At 39.3% G+C, this 24,791-nt stretch overlaps 1 protein-coding gene across 9 annotated transcripts in view; it reads left to right on the top strand.

The window, feature by feature from the left end:
- Positions 1-3,205: 3,205 nt before the first annotated feature.
- LOC106089346 (EGFR adapter protein) overlaps positions 3,206-24,791 on the top strand; it is a 33,363-nt gene continuing 11,777 nt past the window's right edge. The window contains exons 1-3 of one of the 9 annotated variants that reach the window (XM_013255170.2): positions 3,206-3,468; positions 14,693-15,106; positions 15,279-15,405. In XM_013255170.2, coding sequence (XP_013110624.2) covers positions 14,883-15,106; positions 15,279-15,405 — 351 coding nt within the window. In that variant the 5' untranslated portion in view covers positions 3,206-3,468; positions 14,693-14,882. Of the gene's footprint in view, positions 3,469-3,516; positions 3,708-7,929; positions 7,954-8,016; positions 8,194-8,278; positions 8,369-8,553; positions 8,573-14,692; positions 15,107-15,278; positions 15,406-24,791 lie in introns of those variants that run through there. The other 8 variants (XM_013255169.2, XM_013255171.2, XM_013255175.2 and 5 more) reach the window with 8 other exon arrangements.

The raw sequence follows: 24,791 nt of genomic DNA on the forward strand, positions 1-24,791 counted from the left end.
AGTTCTTTGCCCTGTATCTCGTTAAAGGCAAACAAAGGACAACGGTTAAAATTTGACATGCTATTAAAGCTATATGAGGTTATGGACCGTACTTGGTTTGGATGTTGGAGACCATTGTGGAAGTCATTGAGCAAACTTCCAGCCAAATCGGAAAAGTATTGGGAGAACGTTTTATATGGAGCTATATCAGATTATAAACTGATTTATTAGACCTTACTAGGCATAGTTGTTGGAAGACAAAACAAAACACTTCATGGAAATTTTCAGCCAATTCGGATAATAATTGTGCACTCTAAAGGCTCAAGAAGTCGAGATCCCAGATCGGTTTAGACCGATTTAGCCCAATTACAATCCCAACCGACCTACATCAATAAAAAGTATTAGTGCAAAATTTCAAGCGCCTAGCTTAACTTATGCGAAATTTAGCGTGCTTTCGACAGATAGACGGACGGACATGGCTAAATCGACCTAGAACGTCAAGACGATCAGTTCATCTGCCGCCATTTAATTCTAAAAATAAAACAAAATTTTTAATAAACTTTGTTAGGGTGATTTATGCATTAATGGGTTAATCCCATGTACTTACCTAGCATAATTGTATGTTTAGTTATTTCTTTTCACCCGATTTGAAGTTTCGTATTAAAGGCTACTACTTTGTTGTAACTCTAAGCTAAACCTTTGTGCCCTCTAACATTTTGCTTGGGTGTATAATTCCTGTTGAATGTTATATCTACTAGGGGCCTTGTTCATTAGATACCAAAAGTGGAATTATTACCACCGCATATCTACAACCCCACACAAGCAAATCTTAAAAATAGCATAACCATTCATCTAAAGAGTGTCACTATGTCCAAAAGTACAATAATGCACTTGTCTAAAGTGCATGCACATACACATACATGCATATACATTAGGGCGGGTTGATTTGTAGGGATGAAAAAATAAAATTGAAAATCGTAGGTATAGCAACAAAACATAATCTACATAAAATTCTAAGAATTCTCCGAAGAAACCATGGATCTAAAATCAAACCCATAATACGCTTACTAGGAAAAAGCTAATACTTCTAGCATTTTTTTTGTCAAAGGCGGGCATATACATTTATTTTCAAGTCGATAGGCGCGGATTTTTTAGATATCTACATGGTTTCTTCGGTATGCGATTAAAAAAATCAAGCCGCCCTTATATACATATACATCCGTTATCATCCAACTCTTTAATTGACATTTCAACACTCAACTTTCATTAAGTCTCAAATGGGGGGTACACACATTGAAAAGCAAAGATAGACACATACATACATATGTATGTATGCACATAGTTGTGCACGTTACACCCAAAACTATTTATTTTGTTTGTAATTAAAATTCCTGACAAAACCCCCTTTCACTTTTTTGGGAGAACTTTTTCTAGGTAATGGTGCTAAAGCAATTTAGAATCATTTTATTTAAATTGAAAAATAAGTTTTGATTTTAATTTTGCTAAGTTTGAGCTGAATGGCTTTAGTCAAGTACAATGATGGAGTAGGTGCAGGGGACGAAGAGGATCAGAAAGCAAGCACAATTATCCATATGTTTTGAATTGCTGCTGCTGCTGTTGCCTCCTGCAAATATAGAACACACAGCATTTTTGCTTCTTTTCTTTGTCATGTCGTACCAAGGAAGTTTCTCACGTTTTATATTTACCTGATGTGCCCTGCTTTGATTGCCACCCCTTCTGCCCTTCTTTAACTGGTAACAACATTTCTTAAGCCCAACATACAAAGCACATCCGTTTGAATGACATTTCATTGTGGTTGTTGTTTTGGTTGTAGACAACATTTCTCTTTTACTCATCTCATTGAATGGCATAAAAAGAGCGAGAGAGAGAGGGCGGAAACAGAGAGAGCAACATTTCATTTGAAACTGGCATTGAGAGGCAAAAGTAGCTGACCCATCCCACCTGGTTTGGAATGTTTTCTTCTAATATCCTGTTTGAGATACTGAAAACTGGACTTGGATGAAACATTATTTAGAATTAACGCATTAGTCGAACTAAACTCTAGTAATCTAAGGAGCGTTAAAGTAGCTCTTGGCTAAACGCAGCAATTTACCGAGTTCAAATGGCTTTGTTACTAAAACCGGCAGAGGACAACTAACGCATCAATACGCGAAAGATGGTGCGCACAGTAGGCCAAATAATAAATTAGATTGAAAAATACTCTCAATACGGTGAACATATTGTAGTTATTTATTTTGACTGAAGAGCTATGTAGGTGAATTAATTAACGATAAAATCGAACAGCCCAAAAAATATTGATCCAAATGCTTTAACTTATTAAAGGTAACTATTATTTGTTATGAGCTTATAGGGAAGATGAGCAACATGAGTTATGACAATGTGATGATTTCCTTGGCAAATTTTATGTCCATTATGTTGCGTTTTGTATTTTCCAAAAAACATCCTAGTTGAGGAATTTTTTTTATATCAAAAAGCTCCCACATTCAAATTTAACCCAACTTTTAATACCATATTCGTATTCGTATTGTTCCGATCGGTCAACCTTGATTTTGGGTGGTGTTTTGGGGTAACGGGGGCGGGTCCGCCCCCTTCCAATATTCACAAATTATATAGCCTATTCCTCCTTCCTGGCCATATTCGTAATCTACTCCCGAATACCTTTCATTCGAGACCCATATTGTCATGATCGTCCAAAAAGCCTATTTTAGGGTGTTTTGGGGTTGGGGCGACCCCCCTGTTACTTGAGCCCAAATTTTAATATTGAATTCGTGCTCTACTCTTGAATATCTTTCATTTGAGTTCCATATTGTCCCTGTCGCTCAACTTTTATTTTTGGGACGTACTTTTGGGACGTACCCCTTGAGATTTAAAAAAATTATATAGCCTATTGCTGCTTTCGTACCCACTCCCCACAATCTGTGAAAATTTTAAAGAAATCGGTTTAGCCGTTTTTTATTCTATACGGAACAAGCAAATTTACAAACCCACAAACCAACAAACACTAATTCATGTTTATATGTATAGATTATTTCAAAAAAGTAATCGCCGAAAAATATCAAGAAAAATAAAAATTTGTTGAGTAGCCAACTGTCATAAAAAAATTCCCACTGTGTCACGAACAATGTCGAAAACGGATTCAGCTGTTGTAACGAACGATTAGAATGATGGCTGAGATGGATGTCGGTTGCTTTGGCTAGAGGAGTAGTACAACGACGACTACGACTGCGAGTATATGTATCAAATGTATTTTCGTATTTTCCTTTAGTTCATTGCTCCAACTCTTTCAGTACAAACGTGTGTCGTGTTCAGGCGCCATAACGCGTTGTTCATTGGTTCATTCTATCGTTGTCGTCTTCGCTGCCGTGCGTGAGGTAAACTGAGTGGAGTCTGTTGAGTGTCGTCGTTGTGAGCAAAGAAAAGAAGGAAATATAAATACCACCACTACTGTGAGAAAAATAACTAGCCATTGTAAATAATTGTAACCACCAAGAATGAATAAAATAATGAAAGGAAAAAACCTCAATTTCAATGATGTTGTTGTTTTACCAAATTGTAATTCATAATTACCTTTGCATGAATGTGGCATGTGTGTGAGAATATGCACTTAAGTAAAAAAATACCAACAAAAATAATGTTCAACAACAACAACAGCAAAGCAGTTCTTTATGTGAGAAAGAAAAACAACAACAATAACAAGTTAACAAAGAGTTCAGTTCTTAATTCTTTTTCATGTGAAAGAAATTCTGTAATTCTCATCTCATCTAAACCTATCCCAGCCAGCGTTGCCGTTTAAGTCTTTTTAAGACCAAAATACAAGGGATGGATTTTAAATTTTGGGAATTTTTTTGGGATTGCCCTTATTTTGGTTTAATATAAATTTTAAAGCATCCAATACGTATGTTGACACCAATATTTTGGAGTTTTTATATGCCTATACTTCTTTTGATTAATTTTTATACCCACGACCGAAGGATGGGGGTATATTCATTTTGTCATTCCGTTTGCAACACATCGAAATATCCGACCCTATAAAGTATATATGTATATTCTTAATCAGCGTAAAAATCTAAGACGATTTAGCCATGTCCGTCCGTCTGCTTGTTGAAATAACGCTTCAGTCTTTAAAAATACAGATTTTCAGCTGAAACTTTGCACAGCAAATATGTCCGGTTTGGGGTATGGGGCCTAAAAACGATTAATATTGAGCTCCACTGTCTTGAAGGCCAAAATTGTCATGGTGAGCCAAAACTTCCTATTTGGTGGTTTTTATGGTGGTGGGACGTTCCCTAGATTTTTGGTCCTGAATGTTGACATCAGATTCATGGTGTACTCCCAAATACCTTTCATTTAAGTCCCATTTTTCCATAGTCGGAAAACATGACCGGTTTGGGGGGTGTTTTGAGGGCGGCCACTCAGTGACTTGGCTTTGGAAATATATATCAGATTCGTGTTCTACTCTAAAAATCCTCTTATTTGAGCCTCATATTGCAATGGTCAGCAAATACTTTCTATTTGGTTGGTGTTATGGGGGTGGAGTGGCCCCATAGACACTTCTCTCGAATATTGATATCAGATTTGTGCTTTACTTGCAAAGGCCTTTCATTTGAGCCCCATATTGCTATGGTCGTAGTTTTGTCCTCTTTGGGGGATGTTCTCGGGGGTGGGCGGACCCAAACACTTGGTCCCATATCTGGATATCAGATTCGTATTCTACACTCAAATACCTTTTATTTCAGACTAATATTGCCATGGTCAGTAAATAAGTCCTGATTGGGGGATTTTTTGGGGAAAGAGTGAACCCACATTTGGATATCAGATTCGTATTTTATTCACAAATACCTTCACTTGACTCCCATATTGGCATGGTCGGTAAATATGTCCGATTTAGGGGTGTTTTGGAGGTTGGGGTGGTCCCCCAAACACTTAGTCCGACAATTGGATATCAGATACGTTTTCTAATCTTAACTACCTTTTATTTGAGTCCCATATTGTCGTGATAGGTCTATATATATATTTGGTAACTTTTGGGGGTGGGGCGGCCCCCCTAGGTACACCATCCGAAATTTGGATACCGAGTTTTTGTTTTTGGGATACTTTAAGAGAGCACACAACATTTTGCTTAACTCGCACCACCCATCTCCGAGATCTGGCATTTCTGAAAATTAGGGTAAGAGGAGGGTCCGCCTCCCCTTCAAATATCAAAAAAATATAGTACCATATTTTCACATGCAACATTTTTTTTCACTCTCTGTAGGTAACATCATTACCAACGAAAACTTCCGTACAATTTCCCTTGGATAGAGAAAGGGCCCGTTTTGGTGCCATTTTATGTAGATGTGCTAAAAATTATATGTTTTTAAAGTAAACTCAGCGCCCGGCATCCGAGTAGGTATTATAAGCGGATTACCAGTGAGCACGGTCGTAGGTTTGATTCTTACCAGAGGCTTTGTTCTCTCCCTACAAACAAATATCTGTGCTATCTCAATCGACTAAAAATGTCCATGTGAATCCAAAGTTCTTTCTTTATTTTCCGGGATGTTACTCGAAACGTTTATTAATAAAATGCGGGGAAACTTCTCCCATAACGACGAGTGCTTTGCGGTTTAAGGTTTAGCTCACTGACCTCTATACAGTCGAGACCTAATTCCGTGCCGCTGAGAGACGATATTAGTGGAACATTTTCTCGCTGGGACATGCTAACCAATGTAAAACGCTACCCTACGTAGAGATATCAGTTACATAATCGTAAAAACGTTTGGGATATCTTTGCGACAAACAAATCTATTTTATTGGTAAAGTACTATTTTTACAGTAACTGTGCAACATTTCCCTACACCATTGAACGTATGTCATGAATTTGGCACATTTTGATGTGAAAGTCACATTTGATGGTAAAACTTTTATGAACTACGTCTGTGGTAAAGGATGGTTCTTTTACAAAAAAAAAAAAAAAAAAATAAAAACTTCTTTTGGGTCAAAAATGTTTAGTTTACAGCCAAAGGCGAAAAGATTACGTCTTTGGTTTATTATTATCTTGTGTCTCTTCCATTTGGCAGAGTGTAGCTTAAAAAAGATTTTTTTTTTGTTTTTTAAAGCTCAGTCAGTATTTGGAGGTTCGCGATCGCGTGCAAATGTAAACTCGGAAAGCGACAATTTTAAAAAACTTTAGTTGAAAAAATGCTCGTATTTACCATTCCACGAACCTGAAACCTGGCACCAAACCGCACCAGGCTGGAGGCAACAACTATTTCTACAGCGAATACATAGGTTGTTTGACAATATTTTAAGCTATAAAGAAAAAATATCCATCCTTTGTTTTCATCACAAATTCTTACAATTTTGTCGTAAACAAAGTCCCAACATTTTTCGTAAAAGAAGTTTACTAATAGAAAAATTCTTTTAGAGCTAATAAATTATTTTTTACGTGTGGTGGGCGGAAGTTTGCGTTGCTGCTGGCCTATTTGAAAAGAAAAACGCTAACAGGGAGCCGTTCCATTTCTGTACTTTGGGAATATAGAATGTCCTCCCTGCATTTGGCTCTTTTGTAGGTGTTTTCTTGATAGAGATATCAAAAACGTAAATTATCTAGCAAACATCCTATTATGCAAAAACGGGGAAACTTTTGCCAAATCAATTAGTAATGTCCGATTCAAATTAAAGCTCAATGATTTCCTTATCATGTTCTATTTGTAGCCGAGTTCGAACGGTTTTACATGCTGTAGACTTAACGCTAGCATAGAGAAAACCCCGCCGAAAAAAATTTATAATGGTTTCGCTAAGACATGACACAAATAGACAACGGTGGGCTTCAATTGGGGTTGTTTAATTTACCAGTCTAGCGGATTCGCTAGCTTAGGGTTGGTATTCTATTCTGCTTTCGGAATAGAAACGGGAATTTGTAATTGTTCCGCGAGCGGAATTTGACCAAAAACCAGCTGCACTTATTTAAATTATTTTTGTCGCAAATAAATAAAGAAAAGCGAACTATTGAAACCAATAAAACATGCAAAAATGATGCCGACAATGATTTCAAGTGTTGCCACTTTGATTTCGTTGCCATTTTCCTCACTATAAGCAGAGTACTACTTTTTCCGCCTATTTTAGTCAACGTTTCGCCGACGTTTTTTTATAAGAAGTTTGACAACATTCCGCTAAATGCTTTAAACTTCAACGTTGGCAGCACTGGCACACATTCGAAATAATCAAATATCAACAAAACAAATAAAATAAATTATTTTAATTTAAAATAAATATTTCTCTGCGTTCATACATGTAATTTTATTGAAATCCTAAGCAATTTTGCCATTCCAGAACGTTTAATCATTAAATAAATATGTTGCGTTCTTCCTCTTTTAGTTCTGTCATTCAAATTGAATGATGACACCATATATATGCCGCTTAGCTAATCGAGGATGGCATTTTTCTCCATACAAACTAAGCTAGAAAATCCTTTTAGGGGGTAAAAAAACACACCTATTGAGTTATGATATCGTCATATTGCAAAGTCTTCTACGGGATCTTGCATTAGATTTATTCCCAGCAGGTGAAGTCTCCCTCTATAGCGCGCCTACTGTAATGCTGAACCCCTGGAATCCTGGCGAAACTTTTTTACCCATATATCTACTGGCGACATTTGTAGGTATTTTACTTTGAAAATTGTTTCAGGGCATGCCGCGTGAACTCGGCTGTAAATAAAACTTAAACTTACGAGTATATCAAGCAACACTTAGTAATATGAGAGAGAGTCCCGTGCGGATTTTGAGTATTTTTGCAATATGAAATCCCCCTGCCTTTTTGAATTGCCCCATTTTAAAATTTAGTTTAATTTTGTGGCAACACATCATCATCATCATCACCAGCTACTGCCACAGCATGTTGTGGAAGAAGAATAGCACCAACAGTATTGTTGTTGTTGTTATCGTCTACGTCTCGTACCACCACAACACCAACACGGTAGGTAGAGAAAACGCAATCATTAATAAAATGGATGGAAAATGCATGTACTAGCAGTCATTTGCCGCTGTTGCTCCTGTGAGTTTTGTGTGCGAAACGAACACACAAAGTGAACAACTAAAGTGGATGTGGATGTTGTAAAATATAAAAATAACAGTAACAACAACAATTGCGACAAAAAAGGAAACCTTTAAACAAGTTTGACATATAAAAAGAGTACTTTGTAGTACGTGTTTGTAGGTATGTACATACGTACGTACGTAAGTACGACGTACAAGATATGCGACGTAATGTACGGTCGGTCGGTCATACGGATACGTCGTTTTTGGCGAGAAGAAAACCTGTTGCACAGCAACAAACCAACCAAACATCCATCCATCCAACCAACCAACAACACTCATAGAGTCCAGAGGAGGTGCTTCTTGTATTCGTGTCTCAGTTTTAAATCTATGAGAAAATGTGACCAACAGACGGTTACAATAAAGTAGCAAAAAAAAATATTAATAATGTGAAATATACATCCATACAGAATTAAGTAGTATTCAATATAGAATGAGAGTTAAATGAAAAAAACGCGATTTTTTTAAAGCAAATCTGTGTAAAAAATCATCTTAGTGGCGTGCGTTGGGTTAAAATAACCAGAATTCATTGACAGCCACCCCACCTGAAGAGGAATTTTATTTGTGAATGTAAATCAACCGGAAAATTCAACGCATATGTTTAACATATCTAATATAGACGCACATTTTAATATAGAGACATGCGTCAAGTTACCTATGTTGAAACATTTTTTTCTCTGCATTACACCTTACTCTTCGACCAACTGTCAATGCCTGTGTGTGTGTGGTTGTGATAAATTGTCGCTATCTCAGTTATTAATGTGAACCCATTTCTTTTGTTGATTTCATATCGGAAGAAAGTGTCTCAACAACTTTCAACAAGAGGGCCACAACGTGTGTGACATTTTTTTTGACGAGTTTTATGCTGCTTACACTTGTGTGTCGTGTGTATTCATGCGTGTGTGCTTCTCTTTGACTTTCTGCTTGAGTGAACACACACATGCTAAACATTCTTGTACATGTGCGTTACTGTAATGCCAACCTTTGTAACATGATTGATTATTAACAGTGAATTGGATAAACAATTAATCAGTAGCCTGATAACAAATTAAAATTTACAAAGAAATGTATTTGACATGTTCCAAAGAGGGTTACTGCAATGGTGGTATTAAGCTCCTATTAAAGATATAGGTATTAATTGGTAACGATGACAAGGTCCAAAAAAATACATGTTGCCGGTTTAAGGGGGGTTGTCATTCAGTGTTGGAGGTCGCCGTTATGCAGAGGTCAGCATGTTCACCTTGGACGCTGAACACCTGGGTTCGAATCCTGGCTAGACCATCAGTAAAATTGTCAGCGATGGTTATCCACTCCCTATGTTGCCAACATTTGTGAGATACTATGCAATGAAAAACATCTGCATCCTTCGATGCCAAAACGTACACCCTGGCGGTATGCATTGATATTGAGGGGGCTTTTAACAATGTGCTGACCGAAACACTGATCCAATCCTTAGATCAGTACCGGGTGGACCCGGTCCTTAGAGACTGGATAAACCATATGCTAAGGAACAGGTGAATAAATTGTGTGTCCCATGGCAAAAATATAAGGGAAAAAGTGGCATAAGGCACACCACAGGGTGGCATTATATCGCCACTCCTATGGGTGACCACCATAAATGACCTATTACGGATGCTGGCTGAGGAGGGATTTGAACCTGTCTGCTACGCGGACTATGTTATAATACTTCTAAGGGGTAAGGATCCGAAAGAGCTATGAAGAAGGGCCGAAAGGGTCTTGCATATGGCATATGACTGGGCTAGCCCCAGAGCTCTCAATGTTAACCCAGAGAAGACTGAAATATGCCTGTTCACGAGGAAGACGAAGGTGGGCCAATTTAACGCACAACGTTTCCTCAATAAGACGATTTCGATATCTGACAAGGTCAAATACTTTCGAATAATCTTGGACAGGAAACTAAATTAGAAGTGTCACATTCAGAAATGTACTGAGAAGGCTCACCGAAGTTGGACACTATGTAGACGGGCCTTAGGCTTGAAATGGGGCCTGAATCGGAGGATAGTCCACTGACTCTACAGGAGCGTGATTATACCAATACTTAGTATTGCCATCTGGAAGATCATGTTACACGGATGGATCAAAGCTAGAAGACAGAGTGGGCCTGGGGGTCTACATTGAGAACTCAGGGACTGAGATCTGTTTAAGACTGCCTGACCATAATACGGTCCTGCAGGCGGAGATCCGGGCGATCACGGAATGCGTGAAGTGGTATGGTGCTAACTCGAGGACGTCGAGTTTAAACATCTTTACCGATAGATAGATTGCCATAAGGGCAATAACAACCAGGACGGTAAGGCCACGAACAGTCTTGCAGTGTAAGAAGGAGATTAACTTCTTCTCTGAGGATGGCAAATCAGCATCGTTTGGGTGCCGGGCCATAACTGAGTAAGGGGAAATGATGGGAATGGAAAAAATATCATCGCCCTAAGAGACAAATACAATTAGAAATTAAAAAATTCGGCTGAGCCAGGCCGTGTTTCGAACCCACGACGTTCAAGCAATAGTGAAGGTTGCCGAAACGATGCACAAAACCATGATATATATATATATATATATAATCCACGCTGCAATAAAAAACACACATGCATTGGAAAGTGGCACAGTCAGTAGGACAAAGTGTAGGGATTGGTTAGTGTGTTGTATGCAATTCATAGAGGTTCGTTCGTGATTTATGCGAGATAAATACAACCTACAAATGTTCGACCTTTGTAGCCATCACACCTAAAGATTTCTGATGTAGCCAGGGCTTTTTGTTTATTCTAAACAAAAATTAACATTTTTTATTTTGACAAAATTTTATGTTTATAATATTCTACAAATACAACATTTTACTGACTGTGGTACTTTTAAGAGGGCGGCACATGAGAGTCGACTATGGTATGGTAGTTCCACATCGTTATTGCCCAAATTGTCTCGGCCCGGACCATCTGGTGCAGTCATACCCCAGCACTCAACGTTTTAAGCACGCCGACGAGAATTAAACATGGTGTCATGATATTTTATTCTCGCCCGCGTAATACTATAGCTCGTATGTCCGTCGATAGAAAGAAAAACCCTCCGTCCAGAGCCAACACATCGGCATCACGCGATCTATCTATCGCCAGTCCCAACTTCTTTGACCTCAGCACGACATTTTCCGGTGGGCAGTGTTATAGCCCTGATACCCACCGTGGTTGTTTGTAACAGTGTTCAATTTCCGTACGGGCTCTCCTGCATCCATGCTGCAGGGTCAACCAGATTTGAGAATCCATTATGGCGCCACTGTGTTGGTAGGCCTTTATAATGGACGGTAGCCACTACTGCGACTGTACCGTCATATGAAACTACGATGTGGGACAGCGAGATTGACGTGTGCGTTTACACATCCCATGTCGCTGTCCCCAGAGCTTTGTGATTCTTTTAGAGGACTGGAATTGGCAGATGCTTCCTTCTATGCTCACAGAAACTGAATTTACGTTCCTTTCAGATTAAACTAATTCCAAGCGCTCATCAAAAATTATCTACCTACATTTTGATTATTTTCATGTTGCAACATAGTGAGTTTAATGACTTCGCTTCTTCTTTCCTCTACAACACTGATTTTGGTAATAAAATTCAATGATTTGCAAGCGTTGCTCGTTAGTAAGTCTATTCATGATGAAATGTCAAAGCATACTGAGCATCTTTCTCTTTGACAACATGTCTGAAATCCCACGTGATCTGTCAAATACTAATGCATGAAAATCCTAACCTCAAAAAAATCACCCTTTATATATAATCAACCGCGTTTTATTAATTTTAAGTTTATTTACATACAACATCCTCTCTCCACGAAACACTCTCACCTGCACCGAAATATATAGGGACATATAATGTAAATATTGTATGGTCCCTTATCATTGAGCTTAAATTTGATTCGGGGAGAACAACACTCAGGTAATATAAATCCCTCCTCTAGTCTTTAACAAAAAAATGGAAATTTACCCATGAACATTCAATTAAAGAACAGGGGAAAACTTCTCAATGACAAGGGGTCTACGTTTTTTATAGCCGAGTCCGAACGGCGTGCCGCAGTACGACACCTCTTTGTGGAGAAGCTTTTACATGGCCGCCATACCGAATGGTACAGTACGTCACAAATGTCGCCAGCATTAGAGGGGATAACCACCGCTGACATTTTATACCCACCACCATGGAATGGGGGTATACTAATCTAGTCATAGTCATTTGTAAAACATCGAAATATTCGTCTAAGACCCCAGAAGGTATATATACTCTTGATCCTCTCGACGTTCTGAGTCGATCCAGCCATCCCGGCCGTCTGTCGAAATCATGATAGAGGTCGAATGTGTAAAGCTACCCGCTTGAAATTTTGCACAGATACTTAATATCGATGTAGGTCATTGGGGATTGTAAATGGACCACATGGGTTCAGATTTGGATATGGCTCTCATATTAAGTGATCTCCGATTTGACTTCTTGGGCCCCTGGAAGCCGCAATTTTTTCTCCGATTGGGCTGTTATGACTTCCAACAACTGCGCCAAATCGGTCTATAACTTTATATAGCTCCCAAATAAACCGATCTCCCGATTTGAATTCTTGAGCCCATACAAGGGGCAATTTTTGTCCGATTTGGCTGAAATTTTGCACGCGGTGTTCTGGTACGACTTTCAATAACTTTGCCAAATACGGTCCAAATCAGTCTATAACTTGATATAGCTCCCATATGATCGATCTCCCGATTTGACTTCTTGAGCCCCTGGAAGCCTCAATTTTTCTCCGATTTGGGTGAAATTTTGTATGTATTGTAGTTTTCTGTTAGGACTTCCAACCACTGTGTATGCTCCAAATCGGCCTATAACCTGATATAGCTCCAATATAAACCGATCTCCCAATTTGACTTCTTGAGACCATACAAGCCGCAACTTTTGTCCGATTTGGCTGAAATGATGCATGTAGTGTTCTGTTATGATTTCCAACAACTGTGCCAAGTACGGTGCGAATCGGTCTATAACCTGATATAGCTCCCATATAAACCGATCTCTCCATTTGACCTCTGGAGCTCCTGGAAGCCACAATTTTAGTCCGATTTGGCTGAAATGTTGAATGTAGTGTTTTGTTATGATTTCCAACAACTGTGCCAAGTACGGTCCGAATCGGTCTAAAACCTGATATAGCTCCCATATAAACTGGCCTCCGGATCATCCTTATTAGGTCCCTAGAAGCTATAATTTTTGCTGGTTACCTACTCCGAAAAGGTGTGGCCAGAAGGAAAACCAAAAACTTGTAACTCTTCGTTTTATGTCTCCATTTAATGTTTGGCGTGCAAAGCCCTTTTTGTAATAAACACTTTAACTAATCATTAACTCTCGATTTGATAAACCAAGTGCCTACTCTCAGTTACTGAATAAGTAAGGTGTCAACGTAATGATTGAACGACTGACCTTAACTATGTTGCCAGTGTTTGATATTCTTAGAACATTATTATTAGCAAGTAAAGCAAGCAAAAACTTTGGTGCGTTATCTAAAAACTATTTAAAAAGTATCCGTGTGTAATTACAGCTGTGATATATCGGGTTTTCAAATAAGGACAACTTTTTTATAAATAAAGCGCAAACCATTTGAGATATTTCGAAAACTCTGTTATCGGCTTGAAGTACAACATTTATGAATGAAACTCGACTTCGTGCATGTGGCCACCGCGAGCACGTTTGCATCTGTCAATACATTGGACCCAATTTTCGATGACTCGGACACACATTTCAGCCCAAAATGGTCGCAATAATCCATTCAACGTTGGCTCGAGCTCTTCCAACGTCGTCGGCTTGATGGCATAGATCAATTACTTGACGTGGCCTTCAAGAAAATAGTCTAGAGGCGTCAAATCACATCAACGAGGCGACCAATCGGCTGGCCCATTTCTTGAGATAAGACGCTCTTTAAACTTACTCTTCAATACATCGATTTAAGGTGTGTTGTGTGGCTTGTGGGGCCGTCTTGTTAAAACCACCTGTCTTGCAGGTCCATATCTTCCAAATCAAGTCAAAAATAATCAGTGAGCATGGTGCGGTAGATTTGTCCTTTCAAAGCAACGTGGCGTTTGGTATCGTCGACAAAGAAGTATGGCCCAATGAAACCGCCAACATGCAAACCGCACCACACAGTTATTTGTTGTGGATGAATTCTTGATTTGTGATTCACATGTGGATTTTCACCTCACCAATAAAACATATTTTGCTTATTGTGGAACTCATTAGGCCAAAAATTGGCTACGTCAAAACTTGAGTCATCGCTCTTAAAGTCGGTGACCACGACTCCGAATTTCGGTAGTAAATTTACATATATGATTTGCAGACGTTGTGAGTGCGTGTATTTTACCATGATTACAATTTTGAGTTTACTGAATAGATTGACAGTGACAGTAGGATGGTTAGTGTAAGAGTGTAAGAGTTAGTGCCTTCACAAATTAAATTCAAAGTTGTCAAGTCCCTATTGAAAAACCCTTTACTTACATGCTCGATAAATGATCGATTGAACAAAATTACCACATAAATCGTTGACATAATATAAAAGATTATTCTTTTATGTATACCTATCTTTTTTATCATTTCCAACACAGAACAAGACATATAAAGCAAAAGTCCCCGCAACGAAATGAAAACATTCACTGTGTAAATTAAATAAAGCCAATAAATTTTAATAAAAATGCATATCGTGACAAGTGAAACACTTTTCAATTATCAACCATATCAATAAAATTCCCCCGGCCACCATCCTCCTTTAGCCCCCAAACCATAAACCCATTGAAAATGATTTGCTCAGGGGGTAGCCTACAGAACAAAGTTATCTCGGGCAATAAAAAGACCAACATGCAAGATCTACGTTTACGCGTTGAACATCATCGTCATCAGCATCAGCACCAACAACATCAACAACAACAGCAACATGTGACGTCGTCTACACAGCATATACAACCATCAAGTCTGGGCAGGCGACCACCACCCATTCATACTTTACCTCAAATTAGCATAGGGTATGTTTATTTTTTCGTATGTGTGTTTGTATTTGTATTGATAGACAATAATACTGCTATTATCATCATCATCATAACAATTTGCATATTCGTATGCCTGAATAAATTGGAAATCGAAATATTTACTTTTTCCCCTCCCCCCATCTTATTGTTGTTGTATTATTTCATGCAGTTGCAATGATGACAGCAATATTGTGAAACATCATCCACATCAAGTGCCGCTCTCACCCAGTTCAGAGGAGGATAATTCGGTCACGGAAATGAACAATTGCCGTCGTTTATTGGATAAACCACCACTGGTAAGATTTTAAAGATTCTTGCATTACTTCTGTAGAAAAATTTTTCAAAATATTATTTCTTCTAAGAAAATGTCTTTTGGTTAATTTTTATACCCTCCACCATAGGATGGAGGTATACTAATTTCGTCATTCTGTTTGTAACTACTCGAAATATTCGTCTGAGACCCCATAAAGTATATATATTTTTGATCGTCGTGACATTTTATGTCGATCTAGCCATGTCCGTCCGTCTGTCTGTCGAAAGCGCGCTAACTTTCGAAGGAGTAAAGCTAGCCGCTTGAAATTTTGCACAAATACTTCTTATTAGTGTAGTGTAGGTTGATAACGCTGCCCTATAAACCGATCTTGGGTCTTGAATTCTTGAGCCTCTAGATGGCGCAATTCTTATCCGATTGGAATGAAATTTTGCACGACGTGTTTTGTTATGATATCCAACAACTGTGCTAAGTATGGTTCAAATCGGTCTATAATCTGATATAGCTGCCATTTAAACCGATCTTTGGTCTTGACTTCTTGAGCCTCTAGAGGGCGCAATTCTTATCCGATTGGATTGAAATTTTGCACGACGTTTTTTGTTATGATATCCAACAACTGTGCCAGGTATGGTTCAAATCGGTGCATAACCTGATATAGCTGCCATATAAACTGAACTTGGGTCTTGACTTCTTGAGCCTCTAGAGGTCGCAATTATTATCCGATTTGGCTGAAATTTTGCATGACGTATTTTAATCTTACTTTCAACAACTGTGTCAAATAAGGTTCAAATCGGTTCATAATCTGATATAACTGCCATATAAACCGATCTTGGGTCTTGACTTCTTGAGCCTTTAGAGGTCGCAATTATTATCCGATTTGCCTGAAATTTTGTACAACGGATCCTCCCATGATCATTAACATACGTGTTTATTATGGTCTTAATCGGTCTATAGCCTGATACAGCTCCCATATAAATCGATCTCTCTATTGTACTCCTGAGCCCCCAAAGGGCGCAATTCTTATTCGAATTGGCTGACATTTTACACAGGTCTCCAACATATAATTTAATTGTGGTCCGAACCGGACCATATCTTTATATCGCTCTGATAGCAGAGCAAATTTATTCTTTTGTCCTTTTTTTTTGCATAAGATTTCGGGAAAATAACTCGACAAATGCGATTCATGGTGAAGGGCATATAAAATTCGGCCGAACTTAGCATGCTTTTACTTGTTATTTACCTTAAAAAGGATATTTCTACAGAATATTTTGTCTATATTCAGTTTCTATTGAAAATTTTGGGAAATTTTCTATAGAAATTTTTCTTAAATTTTGCTACTACAAAATATTTTGTCTAGTTTTGTAAGATTCTATTTTACATAACAGTAACGCTATTGAAAAAGGTGTTTAGCTTATGTCTACTTACCGAGTTGCAATTAGCAAACAACTCACAGCCGTTGAGAATGCCAGGAACAAAACAAGTCTTTGCCAAGAGAGACCTAACTCGCAGCGGAGTAACCGACTGAGTGGCCCAGAGAGCACGCAAATTTGAATATCCCTGACCAGCGACAGAGTCGATATGATTACTCCAAGTCAGAGTGCTATTAATAACCACGCCCAAGTTCTGTGCATGAGGAACGATTTCCAATCTAGCGTCGTTAATGAATATACCGACATCACATGAAAAACGAGGCAGCCTGTTTCTGATAACAACACACTTGGGCTTTACAGGGTTGAGACGCAGGCCATTGGCTTTCGCCCACGTGCTGACTCTTGACAGATCATGATTAAGCAGACGTATGTTTTCAGCAATCTCATCCCTCCGACATCCGATATATATCTGTACATCGTCAGCGTACATATGTACCTCACAATAAGACAATTGGCTCGCCAAGTCGTTACTGTGCAATGAAAAGAGAAGAGGACTCAGAATTGATCCCTGAAGAATACCTTTTAAAATAAGCAGAGGCGACGATACAGAAGACTTATAACTGACGGACTGGGTGCGGTGTGACAGGTACGACAAAATAAGACGAACGGACGTAGAAGAAAAACTATAAAGATGTCTCATCTTATCACATAACAAGAAATGATCCACAGTGTCAAATGCCTTAGAATGGTCAAGAAGAACAAGGAAATTTATCTTGTCATTCTACAAATTGACCCTGATCCTCTCAGTGACCTATGACAAGGCAGTTACGCAGCTGTGGTTAGGACGAAACCCGGACTGTCCAACATATAACAAAAAGTTCTCTTTGACAAAAGATGAAATTTTTTGTGCGCTCTAAAAACTATAAAGTAACCTCTAAAAAGAAAATTTTAAGTAAGGAATTCCTTGCTACCTCCAACGTCTCATAATCTTCCCCAAATGCCCTACACATGGTATCACTTGCCGCAACGATTTTTCATAGGTGAGCTCGTACTAATAGCTATACTGACCTACTTCCTTTCAGTAATAGCCTCGTTTTCTCACGATCTGGATCCCCCCATAGGATTTTCGGCATCCCACCGACCTGGTTGTTATTGCCCTTATGGCAATTTTACTGTCGTTAAAGATGTTCACACTCGACATCCTCGCATTAGCACCACACCACTTCAAGCATGCCGTGATCGCCCGGATCTCCGCCTGCAGGACCGTATTATGGTCAGGCAGTGTAAAACAGATCTCAGTCCCTACGTTCTCAATGTAAACCCCCAGGCCCACTCTGTCCTCTAGCTTTGAGCCATCCGTTTAACATGATCTTCCAGATGGCAATACTAGGGTCCCATCAATCCATGACTGTGTCGCTGGCAACAGTGTCTCGCACTCGACCTTAAGGTTCATCTCAGGTATCCGATCGGAAACTTCTTCCAGGTTTCCCATCATCGCCTCGACTATACCGCGATGGTATGAGCTGCTTCCATCTTCAATCCATTCTCCCGCAGCGGCAGCCTCACACTTAAACTGTATGTCAATGGGTCGGATATCTAGAACAGTCTCCAGTGCGCTAGAGGGCGTGGTCCTCATCGTTCCGCCCATGCCAAAACAACATGTTCTCCGAACCCGTTGTATGGTCCTTATGTTGCACTTTTTCTCCATAGCAGTCCACCAAACTACTGAGGCGTAAGTAAGTTTTGGTCTAATCACGCTCCTGTAGAGCCAGTGGACCTCGGATTCAGGCCCCATTTCGAGCCTACGGCCCGTCTACATAGTGCCCAACATCTGTGTGCCTTTTCAGTACGCTCCTGAATGTGACATTTTTAATTCAGTTTCCTGTCCAAGATCACACCTAAGTATTTGACCTTGTCAGATATCGTAATCGTCTTATTGAGGAAACGTGGTGCGTTAAATTGGCCCACCTTCGTCTTCCTCGTGAACAGGCATATTTCAGTCTTCTCTGGGTTAACATTGAGAGTTTTGGGGCTAGCCCAAGCAAGACCCTTTATCTCCTCTTTTTCATAGCTCGTTCGGATCCTTACCCCTTAGAAGTATTATAACATAGTCCGCGTAGCAGACAGCTTCATATCCCTCCTCAGTCAGCATCCGTAATAGGTTGTTTATGGTGATCAACCAAAGCAGTGGCGATAAAGTGCCCGCCTGCGGCGTGCCCTGTGTCACTTTCTTCCTTGTATTTATGTCATGGGACCTGCAATTTATCCACCTGTTCCTTAGCATATGGTTTATCCAGTCTGTAAGGACCCGGCCTGCCCGGTACTGGTCTAATGATTGGATCAATGTGTCGGTCCGGTCATTGTTAAACTTCCCCTCGATGTCAATGCAAACCGCCAATGTATGCGTCTTGGCATCGAAGGATACTTCAATTTTATGCACAACCTCGTGCAGGGCAGTCTCCACAATCATGGGCATGCTGTTTGTATTTGAGCAGTTCGCTGGATGTCCTACTCTTTATCATGGTGTCCACAATATGTTCCTTGGTTTTGAGTAGAAAGGACATAGGCTTATGGGTCTGTAGGCCTTTGGTGTCGCATAACTTGCCTTGCCGGGCTTGGGTATAAATACCACCCTTGCCTCCTGCCAGGCTTTCAGAGTACATGCAAGTTCTAGGCACGCTGTGAAAATATTGGGCAGATGAGTCGCCATATGGTCTGCCTTTTTCTGTAGTAACGCTGGAAATATTCCATCGAGTCCGGGTGACTTAAATGGTTTGAAGCTCCTCAAGGATTCCTTCACCATAAATTCCGTTATTGTAAACCTTCGATCAACGTCATTATTCCTGTGGAAAATGGGTTTTCATCAAAAGCCTCAACATGTTTTTACATTGTACTACTACAGAATATTTTGTCTAGTTTTTTAAGATTCTATTTGTTTAGAAAAAATTGTCAAAAAAATTATTTCTGTAGAAAATTTCGACAAAAATGTATTCCTATAGAGGGTTGGGTTAGGTAAGTCGAGGTCTAAGTTACTCTGCCATCAGAGTATCTTAGACATTTTGGTCTGTAATACCATAGGAGAGGGTGCCATGATTGTGAGCCCCAAAAATTGCGGCCCAAATTAAAAACAAAAATGGCTCCAAATTTGGGGTGCTTTTTCATTATGAAAAATTACCCCAAAACAAATGCACCCCTGAAGTATGCAAACCCGCCACAAAAATAAATGTAATTTGAGACTCAGTATTAAAATGATGTCAAATAGCAATTGAGAATTTGAGGTGTATTTTCATAAAGCAATTTCACCCCAAAACAGCAACATAAAAATAGACCCCAAAGTGTGCATAATCACCCCAAATATTTTGTTGTTGTTTACAGTATATATTTGGGGCGTAAATGTAGAAAGCAATGTGGATGTAAATACATGAAATAATTTAGGGAAGTAATTTTGATAAATGATTAGCTGAACCGGGCCCGCTCCGCTGCGCCTTTTACTTTATATGGAACAAAATTATCCTTTGAATATTTGTTTTCGACAATTAAAGAGTTTTTAGTGAAATATCGTGCTACGAAAATAGTACATGTTTATCGCTTCGCTAACAGTATATCCATATAAGTGCCTTTATCTGAATCCCATTTGATCTTTATTGGACTACAATTTTTACTCGGAGGGTTTAAAGTCATTTAAGTTTGGATGCTAGATGTACTCCATTCTTAAAAGCCTTTATTTCAGCACAATATTCTCCTAATGTCCGATTTAGAATTGTTTTCAGGGGGTGAGATGGTGTCCCAGACACTTGGCCCTGAAAAAAATATCAGCATCATGCTCCTCTCTCAAATACCATTTATTTAAACCCCGAATTTCCATTGGTTTAAGGATAGTTTATAGGATGGGGCGTCCCCCAAACACTTGACCCCAAAATTGGTTATAAAATTTGTTTTCTAATCTCAAATATCTTTCATTTAAATCACATATTGTCATGGTTGGTAAATTTTTACCCTTCGGGGGGTGTTTTGGGTAAGGGGCGGTGCCCCAAAAAACAGGGTTCCATATTGTCCCAAATACCTTTATCTGAGCCCCATATTGCGATAATAATTGTTGTTTGTGGAGTATTTCGGGAAAGGGGTTGACTCTCAAAAAATTTATCCCGAAGTGGGTATCAATTTCGTGCTCTACTCCCCAATACCTTTTATCTGAGTCCCATATCGACATGGTCGGTAAAAATGCACGATTTAGAGGTGTTTTGGGGAGTGGGATTGTACCCCCAACATTTTGCCCTGAAAATATATCAGCATCTCTATTCTTATATATCGATACATCATTTATTTGAACCCCATATTGCCATTGGCCTCGAAATTGGATATCAAATTCGTTTTCTAATCTCAATACCTTTCATTTAAACCCCTTATTGCAAAAGTCAGCAAATATGTTCGGTTTGGGGTATGGACTCTAAAAGCTATCAGTATCGAGCTCTACTGCCTTGAAGACCCTAATTGTCTTGGCGAGCTAATACGTCCAATTTGGGGGTTTTTATGGTGTTGGGATGTCCCCCACACCGTTGGTCCCAAATGTTGATATCAGATTCGTGGTCTACTACCAATACCATATTTCCATAGTCGGCAAACATTACCGGTTTGGGGGATGGGGCGGCCACTCAGTGATTCGGCCTTAAAAATATATAACAAATTCGTGTCCTACTCTAAAATACCTTTTATTTGAGCCCCATATTGCAATGGTCAGCAAATACTTCCTATGTGGGTGGTGTTATGTAGGTGGGGTGGCTCCATAGAAGTTTTTTCCCGAATATTGATATCAGATTCGTGCTTAAATCCCAAAGACCTTTCATTTGAGCCCCATATTGATATGGTCGTAAATTTGTCCTCTTTGGGGCGTGTTTTTGAGGAGGGGTGGCCCCCAAACACTTGATCCCACATTTGGATATCAGATTCGTATTCCACACTCAAATAGCTTTTATTTAAGCCCCATATTGCCATGGTCAGTAAAGAAGTCCTGTTTGGGAGGTGTTTTGCGAAAGGGGTGGACCCCCAGAAACTTGGACTCACATTTGGATATCAGATTCTTATTCTACTCGCAAATACCTTTCATTTGAGTCGCATATTGCCATGGTCGGTAAATATGCCCGATTTAGGGATGTTTTGGGGGGTTGGGGTGGTTCCCCAAACACTCGGTCTGACAATTGGATATCAGATACGTTTTCTATTCTTAAATACCTTTTATTTGAGTCTCATATTGCCGTGATTGGTCTAAATATATGTTTGGTAGGTTTGAGGGTGAGGCAGCCCCCCTAGGTACCCCATCCGAAATTTGGATATCAAATTTTTATTTTTAGGTTACTATATGAGAGCACACAAAATTTCGCTTAAGTTCAGCCGTTTCGGAGTCTATAAGGAACACACAAACAAACAAACACAAATTCATTTTTATATAACGATATCGCCCGATTTTTACTTCTAGAGCCACTGCTATCGCATTTATTGATCAATCTTGCCAACATTTTGCACAAGGCTTTCCTCGACGGCTACCACAATCGAAATCGGCTCAGATTTTAATATAGCTCCCATATATATTCGTCAGAATTTGGGTAATTTGCAATAATGTTGTCATTTGTCAACCATAGCTACAATAATTTGAACATATTTGCTCGAAATTTGATACGGATTATTTAATAACCCATCTGAAAACATCCACTGAGGTTCATTAAAATTGGTTCAGAATTAGATATAGCTCTCAATTATAGGTTAGGTGTAGGGTATTATACAGTCGGCACCGCCCGACTTTTGCCTTTCCTCAATGGGTTTTTCTGATGTTCTCACCAGAATTCGAACGTAGGCGTTCAGCGTCATAGGCGTACATTCTAACCTCTGCACTGTGATGGCCGCCAGATGGCGCAACTCTAATCCCATTTGGTGGAAATTTAGAAGTGGGTGTTTTTGTTTTTACTTCCAATAATTCTACCAAGAATGCCATATAAACCGATCTTCAGATTTGATTTCTTGAACCTCTAGAAGGCGCAATTACCACACGGTTTGAAATTTTGCACGTAAAGTTTTGCTATGACTTCCAAACATCCATGCCAAGTATGGTCCAATTTGATCAATATCCTGATATAGCTATCATGTGAACCGATTTTCCTATTTTACTTCTTAAGCCTCTAGAAGGCGCAATCCGAAATTTGACTGAAATGGTATGCTCCAAATCGGCCCTTACCATATAAACCGATCGCCCGATTCAACTTCTTGAGCCTCCAGAGGGCGCAATTGTTATCCGATTTGGCTGAAATTTTCAACATTGTATTTTTTGTGACTTGTAACAGTCATGCCCAGTGTTGCCGTTTTTGTTAGGTTCCTACCAAAATTGGTAGGTTTTTATTCTCTTGGTAGGTTGGTAGGCTGACCTCAATTTTTGGTAGGGTTTTTCAACACATACCAAGTTAATTACTGAAAAATCGCCGGGAATGACTCAAAATTAGTTCAGTTCGTGTTGTTTCTGAGTATTTTTTAAGAGTGCAGAATTAAAACAAGGATAGCGATGGACCAAGGGGGTTACAAGGGGTCTCATTGCTTCAAATTTCAAGAATAAAGGCGTAAGTTCTGATATTGACCGTAACTGCTGGTACGAGTGTTAAGGGATATATTCCAAACTTCGTAAATTCTGGATAGAAAATGCGGCTTTTGTGAGTTCACTGCTTTCAAACGGAAAACAGGGCTATGTGGAAGCTACATACAAATGTTGCCTATACTCAAAAGTTGAGCGGTACACGCATCTCGCTGTAACGGCGAAAATGGAAAGTAAAAGCGCATAACTAGGCTCAAACACTTAAATCGGTATATCGCTTTATCCAAACTCGGCACGGTTGAATTAAAATCGGGGCAAAATACAACTATATAAACTCAAGATTAGGGCATCTTTGATCTTAAGGCTGTAGAGTGTTTGCAAACAACAGTCAGACGGACATGTCTGGTTTCCATATGAATAACGATGATCTAGCCTTTGTAGCTTTGAAAATGAATAAGTTGATGTGTTCCAAATGAAATGCCAAATGGCCAACTCTTCGGTGGTGGGTATAAAAACATATAACCCATTTTTGGCTTTTAGAACATTTGGCCGGGTTTGGTAGGATTTTTCTTAAATTTTGGTAGGAAATAATTTTCTTAAGTGGCAACACTGGTCATGACAAGTACGGCCAATATCAATGCATAACTTGATGAATCCCCTATGTATCTGAGGAAAAGTCATTCAAAGATCTTGTCAAACGCGATCCACGGTGGAGGGTATATTATATTCGGTCCGGCCGTACTAAACGAGCTTTTATGTGTTATATTTTAGTAAAAGTTTGTCAAAATATTTTTCAAAGTTTTTATACCCACCACCGATGGATGGGGGTATATTCATTTTGTCATTCCGTTTGCAACACATGGAAATATCCATTTCCGACCCTATAAAGTATATATATTCGTGATCAGCGTAAAAATCTTAGACGATCTAGCTTTGTCCGTCCGTCTGTCTGTTGAAATCACACTACAGTCTTTAAAAATAGAGATCTGGGCTGAAATTTTGCACAGATTCTTTTTTTTTTTTGTCTATAAGCAGGTTAAGTTCGAAGATGGGCTATATCGGACTATATCTTGATATAGCCCCCATATAGACCGATCGGCCGATTTAGGGTCTTAGGCCCATAAAAGCCACATTTATTATCCGATTTTGCTGAAATTTGGGACAGTGAGTTTTGTTAGGCCACTCAACATCCTTCTTCAATTTGGCCCAAATCGGTCCAGTTTTGGATATAGCTGCCGTATAGACCGATCTCTCGATTTAAGGTTTTGGGTCCATAGAAGGCGCATTTATTGTCCCATGGTGCCGAAATTTGGGACAGTGAGTCGTGTTAGGACCTTCGACATCCTTCTTCAATTTGGCCCAGATCGGTTCAGATTTGAACATAGCTGCCAAATAGACCGATCTCTCGATTTAAGGTTTTGGGCCCATAAAAGGTGCATTAATTGTCCGATGTCGCCAAAATTTGGG

The sequence above is a fragment of the Stomoxys calcitrans genome, chromosome 1 (assembly GCF_963082655.1).
Source record: "Stomoxys calcitrans chromosome 1, idStoCalc2.1, whole genome shotgun sequence".
Classification (NCBI taxonomy): domain Eukaryota; kingdom Metazoa; phylum Arthropoda; class Insecta; order Diptera; family Muscidae; genus Stomoxys; species Stomoxys calcitrans.